Here is a 14,057-nt window from a genome sequence, read left to right as displayed (position 1 = left end):
AAAGTGGTAATGCAGGGGACTCCCCTGGTGGCCCAGTGGTTAAGACTCCGTGCTTCCAACGCAGGGGGCGCGGGTTCGATCCCTGGTCAGGGAACGCCGCATGGCCAAAAAATAAAAATAAAATAATTTTTAAAAATTAAAAAAAAAAAGTGGTAATGCAAATCAGAGGACCACTATCCCCACCAGTCTGAGACTATGCAAATCTTTTAAAAATTAGAAATAGTATCATATGCCTTATAGTTTTACATATTATATAATTTGTATTATATTATAGCAGACTGCCCTCCTCATATATCAATGAATTAATTAATCTAAAACCTTATAGAAGGATAAACAGTTCCACATGATTCCTAATCGTCAAGTAAGTACAAATTTGTACTTTCTTGTACTAACGTTAGGTTTCAAAGATTATCCTTGGCACTTCTAGGATTTCATGCATTAAGCAGCTTCACCCATCCACATCTTTCATAATTTCCTAGATAATAATAATAGTGGAGAACATATACAGAGCCCTTATGTACTTGCACATATTAAAAGGCAATCTAGCAGGGTGGTTAAGTGCCACTATCTGAGTCCAAATACTGCCTCTGCACTCATGACCCTAGGCAAGTTATGTAACTTCTCTGTGTCTCAGTTTCTTTATCTATAAAATGGGATAAATACCTGCCTCATGAAGATTACTTGACAATTATAATTGTTTAGGCTCAGTGCCTGGCACAAAGTGCTACATAAGGGTTAGCTGCTGTTATTATTATTCCTATGTGTCATGTGCTGAGTCGAGTACTTTACATGCATTATTTCATTTAATTCTGACTTAACTCTATTTTACAGATGAGAAAATTGAGGTTTACAGGGGTTCAGCAACTTGCCTTTAATAAAAAAGCTAACAAGAGGAAGGGCCCAAATTCAAACCCAGGTTGCCTCTTTAATGATCCAAGCCCTGATATCTATGCCAATGTTTCAAACTAGGCTCCATGAATACACTCATAGGGAACTTACAAGTTTTCACTCTGATGATTTTTATTTTAAATTATGCTAGAGATAATTTTCAGATGAAAGACATTTTTACATAGTAGATTTTAATTTCTCAAATCATCAGACTGGGATATGCAATCCCCTGGTATTCCCAGGAATATTCTTAGAGGTCTAAGAATTTTTTTGTTCTTACAAAGTAGTCAACTTCTCACTCAGCTTTCATTCTTCAAGAATGAGGGCAACAACTACTTTTCAAAATCCTTATGCCCATTTCATTACAGATTCAAAGTTTTGACCTTTCGGCTAGTCTACTTGAAAAAGTAAAAATATAATTTTTTAAAAACTATGGTACCTTTTGCAGCACTCAGTCTTGTCTTTAAGAACGAAACACCCACACGAAAAGAAACAAATATTAAAAAGGTTATCTATTCCTTTAGTAAACAGTACTTTACTTTCACATTAAGCATTAGTTTCTCATCTTTAATCCAATTATATAACTACAATAGCCTACAGGATATTGCTACTTGAATAACTCAAAAAATAAGCCCCAAATAAACTCATTTTCTCTATGCTGCCTTTCCCCCAAAAAGATCCCTTTTCAACATCTCTAATTCCTGTCAATGGTATTACTGTTCTCTCAGTCATCCAGGCTCATGACCCTGTGGTCAAGAGAGAGAAATGAAAGAGCCTGTGCTCTTTTCCAGTGTACTCAATTCCTCCTGTAGGAACATTACCTCAAGGAGCTGTAATCTATCTGGCACAGTGGACATACACAATTATAAACATGAAATAAATGCTATGAAGGATGCATAAGATCTTCTTTGAGTAGAGAATGATGGGCCAAACTCTAGGGTAAAGAGGATAGGGAGACAGAGAAGACATCCAGAGGTGAGACTTTTAAGAACGAATAGCAGTTAGTAGAGAGGAAGAAACAACCTGCACATGCACAAAGGCACAAAAATCTCAGTGACATATTCAGTGAACACCAAGCAGTGTTCCAGAAAGTTCCAGCTTTCCAGAAAGTAAAGTGTGGTAACAGGGACTGCTAAGAAATGAAGCTAGAAAGAGCAGGCATACTTAGATCATGAACAGTTTAGCCAAGGAGTTTACATTCTATCCAATGAGTAAGGGAAAGCCACTGAGTAATTTTAAGCATGAATGAATTACTGCATTCTTGTTTTAGAAATATTGCTCTGACACTGAAAAACAGACGGGAAGAGCTACAGCCGAGAAGCACGGACAACTGTTAGAAGACTGCTAAATCAGTTCAGGCAAGAGACTAGCCTAGAGCAGTGGGGAATGGAGAGAAATAGATGGGGTCAAAAGATAGGTAGCAGGTAAAACTACAGGATTTGGTAACAAGATAGACTGTGCTTTGAGGTTTGGTAGGAAGATGGAGGAAAGGAAGGAATCAAGGCAAATTCAAGGTTTTTAGCTTGAGCTCTGGGTGGATGGAAATGCCATTAACTAAAACAGGGAACAAAACAGGAGAAACAAGGTAAAAGGAAGTAAAGCTAATGAGTACAGATGGTGTTAGTACTTCTGGTACATCCAGAAGAAATTGTCTAACAAATGGTTAAGTCTAGAACCCAAGAGAGAAAAATTTAAGATGAAAATATAAAATTGGGAGGTATTAGCCAGTAGAGTGGAGGAAACTGCCTAGGAAAACTGTACAAAAGGATAAGCGTTCCAGAGACCACCAATATTTAAAACACAGGCAGACAAATAAATGAAAAGTAGAAGAGAGTGGTGATACAGAAGTTTGGAAAGGAGAGAGTTTCACAAAGAAGGGAACTGTCAGTGTACTGAATGTATCAAAGAGGTGAAGAGAATTTTAAAGCTTCTCTCGGTTAGCAATTAAGTAACTGGTGACAGAGAGGTTACAGAGGAATGGATGGTGAAAAAAAAAAAAAAAGCTAAACTAGACAGGGGTTGAGTGAATGGCAGGGGAGGAAAGAGTAATCTTGGCTGAGATGAGACTAAGAGCTAGAGGAGAACAGAGAGTTAAAGAACATTTTCAGGATGGCAGAGATTTTAGCATTTTTATCAGACTAGAAAGGGACCAGTGAAATGTGAGATTTTTAAATTATGCCTTTGTACTTAAACTTACTATAAGGAAAGCTACCCATTATACAATACTAAGTGAAAAAAGAAACTGAAGAATATGTATAGTAGGATGTTACTTAAAATAAAATTCAGACTCTGTTTTATGCCTTTCAAGTTACTACCATTACCATGTGTTAGCAACTATCTGAAATTCTTATTTGTTTAGTTGTCTATCTTCCCCCCTAGAATGTAAGCTCCATGAGAAGAGAGATTTCATCTGCCTTGTTCTCCACATATTCCTGCTGCTTAAAATAGTGCTTGGCACATAGTAGGCACTCTACTGTTGAATGAAAATGTGTATGTGCACACACACATACATATATATGAATGCATGTATTTACATGAAAAGCATAAAGAAAGTTCTAATTTATTATTTGAACTTATTTATGCCAAGGGTGAGTGTGAGACTAGGAGGAGAGGTAAACAATACTGATTCATTTTTTGCTTCATAGATCTCTATTCAAATTTTCTACAAAAATCATGTCTTTTGTAACTGAAAAACAACTTTTAATAATGATCAGATGAGCCTAAGAAAGTTAATCTATTCTGCCTCTCTATGTTCTTTTGGTGGGTTGTCTTGATCTAATCTGACTGCAGGCTGATCCTTGAGCTGTTTTGGTAGGGCAGTTCAAAGCTAGAATCTTAAACCTTAGAGCTGGAAAGAACGTAGACATCATCTAAGCCAACTCCCTAGTTTTACAGATGAGAAAGCAGACACTCATAGTAATTTAATAAAAGTAACTTAATTAATAAAATTAGGGTACTGATGAGAAGTTTTTAAAGAACAAATGATTAGGAACTATTTAAAAGGCTAATCTATTACATGCTATACATAATTTAAATGGTAACTAATGAAAGCTTATGAAAGCTTACTCTCACATATAACCTACAATCTTCTGGTGAAATTATTACTCAAAGTAAAACTATTTCCTTAAGCACACTATTTGACCAATGACCCCTACAGTTAAGCACTGGCTAACCATTATAATATGACAAAGGATTCAGAATACATAAATATAGGGAGTGAAGTTATTCACCGTTAGGTGTGCAAACTAACTGAACTAACAGGCACTTCTTTCTACCAGGATACACAATAGGTAGAGTATATAATACATTTAAGGATTCATCACACTTTGACTCAAATTTCTGTATCAATGTCTACAATGTGTATTTAATAGAATTTAATAAAAATTAAATGTTGAATAGGTAAGAAATACACTACTAAATATTTACAGAAATGACTTAACTATTTCTCTTTACATATATACTGTAGTTTACCAGGAATACAACAAATTTTACCTAAACTTCTGAATATCACTTTAAGCTTGTTTACAAACTATCTCATTTGATCCTCACAACAACTCCATAGACAGCAGAAATTATTACTCCCATTTAATATGTAAGAATGAGGCTCAGAAGTTAACTTGACTAAGGTCATCTTGACAAGTCCTAGGACCCAGATCCTCTACCTCTTAGCCACTGTTCTTTCCATCACCCAAGCTACCTCATATTTACCATTTATTAAAGTGCAAACCACTTTATAATTTCCTTCCTTCCACAATGGTGGAGGGGGGGGGGGCAGGTACCTAAGCCCTAGCAATCCTATCCCTAGTACTTAAGAGAATATTAGCCATTCATCTTAGTAGTGACAAGAAAGATGTGACAAGTCACCTTAGTTGAGAATTGTGCACATCAGTAATTCTGTATGAAATCCTACCAAGTACTCAATTATTTTCTTAATTCTAATAAAAGTATCCTCTTATTTAGAAAGCTCTCTATAAACAATACCCAAAGTAGTATGGGCTTAATAGTTGAAAAAAATCTGAAACCAAATCTTAGTCCTATCACTCACTAGCTGTTCAACTATGGGTACATTTCTTAACTTCTTTGAGTCTCACTGTCCTCATCTCTAGAGTGACGATGACACCATCTGCCTCTGTGAGTTGTTGGGCAGATTGAGTGACAATATGTGCAAAGCCTTTAGTTCTTAGAAAAGGGCCAGAACAGACCAGGTTCTGTTGGAGAAACAAACATGCAGGAAGGCACTACTCATGGGTAATGTCATTTATGTGAACTTTACTAGTATAACTTCTAGTGTGACCTTATTTCTTGTCTCTCTCTAATATCTGGGGCAGGATACAATATATCACTCTTGCTCCTAGGGTACCAATTTACAGTGAGTGCTGGATTTCAGCCCTCTTCTAAATCCTCTAGTTAAGGAATATCATAATCTATTATTTGACTATCTTAGAATTGGCTATACCAAACCAAAGCTTACACTATTTTCACTCCACTCTTTATGTCTGCTAACTGCATCATTCACTATTCTGAAATAAAGTAAGAGTAAGCCAATTTTATAAATACAAATCATGATACAGCGAATTCATGTTGGGTGAAAAGGGCAGGAAGTTTCAGGGGGCAGGGGGAGGGGAGAAGGACCTAACACTGAGAAATTATGTATTCAGCAGTCCATCATGCACTAAATTTACTTTCTCTCTTTTAATTTTCCCAGGCATCATCCTAATCAAGATTAGCATCGTTTTACAGATTTTGCAAGGGAAGCTTAAACTCTGGCTCACTCCCCCTTGCTCAAGGTACTATATAACCTACAGGAAGGCTCTTGCTCAACTCAAGGCCTTTCCTCCTCCTCTTGTGATCTCTGCCCAGAATGCTCTCCTGTCTCCTACAAGGCCGTCGCCTTCTCCTGCTTCAGGTCTCACCTCAAATAGTTCCTACTCTCTCTATCTCTAAAGTAGAATACACCAGTTACTCCATGCTTATTTCCTTCATAGAACACAAAGCCATCAGTATTCATCTTCCTGTGTTGAAGGGCAGCATAGATGATGCTGGCTTAATGAATGAGTGAACACACCTGCCTACAGACATTTAGCAAGTAAAAGGCAGGGCCTGGAGACCAATCCAGATTAATCTGACTGCAAACCCCTGCAGTTCCCTACCACTATTTTTTTTCACTGGTGGAAGGGGAGGTGCTTCGGGCTGGGAAATCAATGTAGAGGTATGCCTTCCTACTTTCTATCTGTATTCATTCACTTTAAAGAAATTACAAAACTACCTACACATATACTTAGTACTACAAAACATTTAACCAGAATTTCAAGAGATCTTACCTTGCCTTTTAGAACCACAACTCAATTTGGGAAAACAAAAACAAACCAACAAAAAACCCACTGCATTAATGATGCCCCTGAACAAAATACCTCCAAACTGTTGAGTAATTGGATTGGTATCTCCACATATGGTTATTTACGGCCAAAAGAAAATTTAACAGACTTGCTTGTAATATTTTGTTCTTTTATAAGATGTTCTGAATTTCCCCGTACTTCATACAGAAAAATCTTAAAACCAGCCATGGGATTATCATTCTTATCATGGTAATCACGTTCTTTCTTAAAGAAAGATGATACGAATGCACTCCATCTGTTGTGTTTCACTATCAAACCATGTTCTTGCAGACAGAAGTCACCTCGGGTAAAACGCCCAGTGCGGTGAGAGCCGACCACTAACACCATTCCCTTTGTTGCCTTCCCCACGGGGTTTAATACTTACTGCTGAGTCCTCCGTCCTCGGAGACTCCTGTCCCTCTCATTCCTAGGTAAGTCAGTCCCAATATGAGGAAAAACAGGCAGGCAGCAGTTAAGAGAAACATCGACAAGTAGTGGGCACTGAAACCCCCAGTTGGGGACACCTCCTCCCGTTTAAATTGCTGGAGAAGTTCCTCCTCAGGTTCGGAAAGCTTCGGTTTGTTATATGTGTTCTTCAGGTAGGTATGATTGGAGCCCGTATGATTGGAGTGATTGATCCTGAGTGAACTAGAGGCGGCCACCGCCGCACTGGGAGGGAGGCTGTTGGAAAAAATCCTGGGGGAGTCCACGCCGAAGGCCACACCGCCGATATGATTATTGGTTTTAAGAAGGGAGCCTGCGGACGAATCCAAGGTTGAGTCCACGTCCGCGAGCGGTGGCTGCAGGAGAGGGGCCAGTTTCTTAGCGTTAGCGCGGTATCTAGGAATGGGGCTGGAGTCCGGGGGATCAAACCCTCCTCCCTGCTCCGCCGCCGCCGCCGACTCTTCGACGTTTCGGCTCCTGTCTAGACTCCCGGCGGCCGCCGCCCTGTCATTCATCGCGATTCCTCCCCCTCCCTGAACTGAGGTCTCCAGTCGGCCGCCGGCCGATTTCGCAGGCAGCGGAGAGAGAGGCTTACTATGGCCCCGCCTGGGCCGATGCCGGGAAAGGGAGTCGTCCTTCAATACCTGTCTGCTGGAGGCCACGTCGTCGTCCTCCTCTTCTTCCGAGTCCGAATAGTTCTCCCGGCAGCTGTAGGGGAGAAGCCGGCTGCCATTCACGGTCCGGCCGGACCACAGCGGCTCCTCGGTCTCCGGGTCCCTGTCCTCGCCGTCTTCTCCCTCCTGCTCCTCGTCGTCCGCCGCCCCATCTCTCCCCGACGGGCTCGGCAGCTCGGCAGCCGCCGGCCTCCTGGCCCCCCACCACGAGTGGGGCTTCCTCCGCTCGGCCGAGTTGCTGTTAGTCACCTCGCTGGAGGCCAGGGGCGCCGACGTCGGTTTGAGCCCGCGATACTGGAGCGGAGCCCGGTCTTTCCTCCCGCCGCCGCCGCCGCCGCCGGCCTGGTCCCGGGGACTGGCCTCCACGTCCGACTCGTCCGAGCTGAAGCCCAGCAGTACTTTGCTGCCAGCCGTGGGGGCGGCCGAGGCGCCCCCGGGCCCTCCCAAGGGGCTCTCCGGGCCAGAAGCCGAGATCCGGCCCAAGCCCCCAGGAGTCCGTAAGTAGGAGAGGTCGCCTGAGACCTGCCGGACCCCCATCCCCACGGCCGCCGCCGCTGCTCCCGCGGCGGCGACCGTGGCGGTTGCCGTGTTATTGTTATTACTGTTCCGCGTCTTGGTGCCGCGGCCCCCGGACCGGTGCTGCTGCTGCTCTTCCTCTCGAAGCTTCTTCAGCTTCTTGAGGTAGACCGGGCGGGTGCTCTCCGTCACTGGGCCAGGAGATAGGCCGTAACGGCGGAGCTGAGAGAAAAGCTCCTCATCCGAGAGCTGTTGAGGCGCCGAAGCCGCTGCTGCCGCCATTTTCTCTCCAGGGTGTTTTACAAGCTCCGCGCTACCGGAAGTGACGCGCCGCCCTAGACCCTGAACTAGACCGGACTGCGTCGCCCTCCCAGCGCCACTGGCGCCTTGGCCAATGGGAGGCGCGGGAGGAGCTCACCTGAGCGGGAAAGGGCCACCTGAGTCGCGCGCGGCAGAGACTTATGCGCTTTCACCTCGGGGTGCCAGCGCCTTCTTCCCCTCCCTTTCTGTCACCTTCTCCGGCTGTTCTCCGCCCTGGTCTTCCCAGCGCCTCTCCCGGGAACTACCTCTCGCCAAACCACACCTTGACCTCTTCTTCCCAGGTTCCTGCCACCGGGCAGTAATATTGAAGGGAAAACTTAAGTTCATGGCAGTAGTTTTCTTTCATCTTGATTACTGCTGCCAAGGGGAGCTTAGAGACTTAAAGGAATCTTGATGGCCAGACGATTGGTAATTTCCCTGCCTGACTCCTGGTACTCTCTTTTCGCTTTGTCTTTCGGACTGACTTACCAAAAAAAAAGTGAGTTACTCTCGCTTCTCATTTTGAAAAGCCTCTCCTCTAACATTCCAAGGAAAAGGTAGAGTAAACCAGCCCCAATACAGTTTTCTTCAAGAGTAATGGCTATTCGTTCCCTAGTTCGTTGTAAGGTATTATCGTTTTTCCCCTTTTAAAATCTGATAACCTTGATAGGTCGTCGTTTTCGGAATTGAAAGAGCCAATCACATTATATGACTGAAAAAAGAGAACGTGCCATCCTGCTTATTTCCTTCTTAAGACCTTTCCAACCTATAGTTATTTATTTACTTATTGCTAATGAGTATTTTTATGCATTTGTTTTCCTATTTTTTAATTTATTTATTGTCTTATCCCTTTGAACTGTAAGCTTTATGAGCAGAGGAACCTTGCTTCACCGCTTTAGTGCCTGACACTTCAGACACGTTCAGTAAACGTTTGTTGAACTAATTAATGAATTGCAAAGCTAGGATAGCGTGAGATGAATATTTTGACATGGGAGTGGTGACAGATGAAGAGGAGAAACCTTCACACACAGTCAAGAAAACAGAGACGATTAAGACCTGGATATCCAACCCCCTCATTTATAGACTAGGAAATGAATCTCAGAGAGATGAACTTTTCCCAGTTTGGTAAAGATCGCTTCCCTTTTCCTCCAACACTGGCAGAGCTGACACTTCTTGAATACTTAAACCCTAGCATCTACATGGCAGCACCTAGCACAATATCTGGCACACTATGATAAGTTTTGTCAAATAAATTATTTTGCCCTATTACATTATACACATCTGAACGGAAAAACATGTTAGTCAAAAGCATAGATACTAGCTTTTCAACATCCTGAATCCAACAGCAGAATAATACTCATTAACCTGAACTTTTGACTTTTCTTAGCAAAAGCTTGCCATCTCCTCAAAAATACTCTTACGTGGACGGGCACTTTCTTGTCCTGTATCAGAGGACTTTAAAATCTACAAATATTCCTGAATTCTAGGACTGTTAAGTACTTTAAAAAGCGCTTGACATAGAAAATTTTAGCCACTATGATGATAATGACCCCAAATTTATTACCATAATTGTCTGGGTGGGGAATCAAATGATTACAAACGTATTAGACCTGTGTCTCAGGATAGCAGAGGAGTTAAGCTGTGAGTCTGAAGTTAAGCAAAACTGGATGGGGACCCAGCCCTGTCACTTACTTTCAACATTTGTTCCACACCCTACTGGCTCTCCAGGTAGGAATCATAGAAGTCAGCCTCTGATTTTCAGGAATCTTTTGATATCCTATAAGGATTTGCAGACCATTTATATTTCTGCCTGTGACTTAGGACAAGTTATTTAATCTTTCTGAGCCTTAATTTCTTTATAAACAAAAGAGAGATGATGAACCTTCCTCAGAAGGCTATTTTAAGGATTAAATGAGAATATGTCTCCATAATTCTTAGCACCACACCTAACACACAATGTACATTCAAATGTTAGCCAGTAGTGTACAGCCAAGCATTGTGTGTGTGTTTGGTAGCATTACTTCTGAGAGAGAACTCCATGTAACAGCAGTTAAGGAAAATACCACTGCACAGACAGAAGTAGAAATGGTGAACCTTTGCCCAAGGCATCAAATAATCACATTTAGTAATTAATGAAGACAAAGGGGTTTGGCAACCATAGTCCTTGGTCGTTTTAGCCCTTGGGGGCAGAAAGATTTGGAATAAACTAGGAACCAAAGGTCTGGAGTCTCCAAGTTATGGGACTTAGGGAAAATCTTAGGTTCTCAGAACCTCAATTTATTCTTTTCTAAAATGCTGATAATATTGTCTATCCTTCTTGGGCACACAATTAATATTCAATAAGTATCTGTCAAGAATACTGAATGAATACTGTATGTGAAAATTCTGTTCAAATACGTTGTTTACATGCTAGGTATTATAGCCAGATATTCACAACGATGAAAACTACAATTGGTATAAACTTTATGCTTTACAAAGAGATTTTATATACATGGTCTCATGGAGTCTACAAGAAACCTTTCCTCCTTAAAGATACTGAGGGCATGATTTATTGCATGGAACTATGTGGGGTTATAATTACCCTTTGAGTGTTTGAGCAGATCTTATACTTTCTCAGGAGAACCTTCAGGGACTCAGCACTGTCACTACCTGCTTCCAAAGTTCTCCTCATTTACCAATGGATCTTACTCCTGCTTCCTGATTGGCTAACTTTTAAAGCACAAGCCTCTAAGTTAGCATCCTGCACCCATGGTCTGCAGGGAATGCAAACTCAAACTCACTCCTGCTCTACAGCTTTCAAAATTTTGAGTAAAGGAAACATTTATGAAGGATTATAGAAGGATAGGCAGTCTACCTCTTCCTCTATATATTTTTAATATTATCTCTGCCTTAAGCCTGCTGGTCAGAGACCAGTGAAGCTTGGGCCACATTGCTAACACCATACTCCCCCTGGTTCCCAGTTAAAATACGTATTGCCATATTTCCCTTCATAGTCATGACATCAGCCTTTATTGAAGGACCTTCTAAAGAATGATAAGACACTCAGCATTATGTTCAGAGATATTGTTAAGGGTTTATTTCCTTAGAGAATGTCCTTTCAGGCCTCAGTATTAGTATTAGTTGTACTTTTCCAGACAACTCATTTGTTTGGGTTTTGGATTGGTTTTGCTTTGTTTAATCTATTTATTATTATTTTTTATTGAGGTAAAATTCACATAGCATAAAATTAACCATTTAGAAGTGCACGATTGGTGGCATTTTGTACATTTTCATAGTTGTGCAACCATCACCTCTATCTAGTTCCAAAACATTTTCAACATTCCCAAAGGAGACCCCATACCCATTATGCAGGCATTCCCTATTTCTCCCCCTCTTCAGCCCCTGGCAACCTAATCTGCTTCCTGTCTCTATGGATTTAACTATTCTGGATATTTCATATAAATGGACTCATACAATAATGTGACCTTTTGTGTCTGACTCCTTTCACTTAGCATTTTGAAATTCATCAGGATGTAGTATGTGTCAGTACTTCATTTCTTTTTATGGCTGCATAGTATTTCCTAGTATGGATATACTATATTTTGTAGATAATTCATCCATTGATGGAAATTTTGGTTGTTTCTACCTTTTGCTATTGTGAATAACGCTGCTATGATGTACAAGATGTACACTGATGTACAAGTATCTGTTTGAATACCTGTTTTCAATCATTTTGGGTGTGTACCTAGAAATTTCAGTTCATATGGTAATTATATATTTCACTTTTTGAGGAATCACAAAACTACTAATTTGTTTTTAACCTTATGGATGGATGCTGTTGGTTTGCTGACTTGCCATGTTTCCCTGTTTGAGATGACAGCTAGGAAGTTCATACTCAAATTTGTGTCCCAACTATAGCAAGTGTTTAGGGCTCCATAGCATATATTTTAAAAATTAATCCCATTGCTAATGCCATCTAAATTTTCTGACTTTATATTCATGTGCCTCATTTTAAAAAAGTGATTTCAATTTTATCTTCTCTTCCAAAGATGATATGCATCTTTTTAGCTGTCTTTTAATTATTTGGGGAATACCATATAATTCCTTTGACAATCCAAAGGGTAGGTTTTATTAGTTTTCATCTTTTACAAATAAGGAAACTGAGGTTAGAAAAGTTACTTGATTCAAGTCTCAAGAACCAGATGGAAAACTGAAACCCATGACCTCCGAGTCCAAATTTCATGTTCTTTCCACTACAGCACACTACTTCTTGAATACCTTTCTTAATTCATACAGTAATATGTGTAAAAATAAACTTAGTTCCCTCTTTTCTCACCCATCCTAAAGAGGGAGTAGTCTGTAATGAGGTGAGGAAGACAACAAAAGCTTTTACAGTTGACCTATTTCTTAGTTTTATTTCTACATGCAACAACTAGAAAGAAAACTCAGAAATATAAACTGATTATTTCACTTAACTTTTTAGCAGATCAAAGAAGTAACACAATATCATAATGATGGTATCACTTAACTTCTCTTAAAGTGCCTCAAGGATGTCTTCTCTAGTTCGATCTACAAAGTTCCTGATGTTTATTTTTCTTTTTAATTGCTTAACTTTTATTCAACACCAACAGTGATTCTAAGGAAGAAGCCAGAATAAACAGGCTGAAAATACAACATGGTATTGAGAAATGTTAGATAAAATTCTTATCCTATGTTGTTGTGAGAATTAGCCAAGAAAGTTTCATAGCAAGAGCATCTGTTTTATTTTTCTGTATATAACTCAAACAGGTAAGGAACGGTCATACAACTCCAGTAAACAACATACATATGATTGATAATTATAATCTACTCTGTGCAAGAAGGTGAATTGCTGAATCATATACTGGGAGTCGTAGAGAGTATTTCACATTAATATGTGAGGGACAAGGGTCTAAAAGTTATGAGATTTGAGTTCTGTTTCCAGTTCTGCAGTTAATTAATTGTAGTAATATTTTACATTTTTTAAATTGCCTCATAATCAGTAGCGCCTTTTCATGATCTCATTTGATCTTTCCACCAACCCTAATAGGCAAGCAATTATAATCCTTGTTCTGTAGAGGAGAAAACTAAGGCTTAAGGAAGTTTGATCATTTGTTCTTTATGAGAGCTTACTAGATGAGATCCAAAATCATTCCTAGATTGTCTCACCCTAAGTTCACTGTTCTTTCCAGCCCACCACAATGCCTCACATGAGTTGATTGTACTTCACAGAATGAGTCATTTAACCTTTTCTCTTTTAGTTTCTTCATCTGTAAAATGAAGAAGTAAGAATACTTGACCATTAAGGTCTCTTACACATTCAAAACTTTCTGAAAGTATTTTCTTATAATACTTCTTATTGTACATTTTTATTAGACTTATTTATATACTTGCCTTATTTCTCCATGTTCTTTGAGATAAGGATCTGTGTCTGATTGAAATTTCCATCCCTCCAAGCTCCTGGCTTATTAAGTGATACCACATGTCACAAAATAGTATTAGAAAGACTTTGAGGTGACACACAAAGGAGAAATACATTAGGGATAAGACTCGTATAGGATTATCTAGAAATAGGAGAGAAATGTGAGTCTACAAATTCAGCATGAAGTTTAAGGAATACACCTGTAAAGAGGCTCATGACCCAGGCTGCTCTAGAGATTTGGTTTCCTTAAGCAGCAAAAGGCATCTTAACACCGAAGTTTTCTGTCCCACATCATATAAGCAATGGTGTAAAGAGATCTGAACGCCTCAGTTTAGATTATCTATTCTTTTCAATGCAATCCTTTAAGTGTTGTTTTATTTGTTATACAGGAACTTCATAGGAGATAGGCATAGAGAATCATCAGGTTTGTGTTTTATAATA

At 40.1% G+C, this 14,057-nt stretch overlaps 2 protein-coding genes across 3 annotated transcripts in view; both read right to left on the bottom strand.

The window, feature by feature from the left end:
- LEMD3 (LEM domain containing 3) overlaps nucleotides 1-8,195 on the bottom strand; it is a 66,741-nt gene extending 58,546 nt beyond the window's left edge. For both annotated transcript variants that reach the window (XM_059936419.1, XM_059936420.1), the window contains exon 1: nucleotides 6,649-8,195. In XM_059936419.1, coding sequence (XP_059792402.1) covers nucleotides 6,649-8,179 — 1,531 coding nt within the window. In that variant the 5' untranslated portion in view covers nucleotides 8,180-8,195. The remainder of the gene's footprint in view (nucleotides 1-6,648) is intronic.
- A 1,197-nt stretch (nucleotides 8,196-9,392) lies between these two features.
- Nucleotides 9,393-14,057, bottom strand: part of LOC132373760 (putative metallothionein MT1DP) — a 31,090-nt gene continuing 26,425 nt past the window's right edge. Inside the window, exon 2 of the mRNA XM_059937373.1 lies at nucleotides 9,393-9,478. Coding sequence (XP_059793356.1) covers nucleotides 9,393-9,478 — 86 coding nt within the window. The remainder of the gene's footprint in view (nucleotides 9,479-14,057) is intronic.

This window comes from Balaenoptera ricei, chromosome 10, assembly GCF_028023285.1.
Source record: "Balaenoptera ricei isolate mBalRic1 chromosome 10, mBalRic1.hap2, whole genome shotgun sequence".
NCBI classification, from domain to species: domain Eukaryota; kingdom Metazoa; phylum Chordata; class Mammalia; order Artiodactyla; family Balaenopteridae; genus Balaenoptera; species Balaenoptera ricei.
This window is presented reverse-complemented; position numbering and strand designations above follow the sequence as displayed.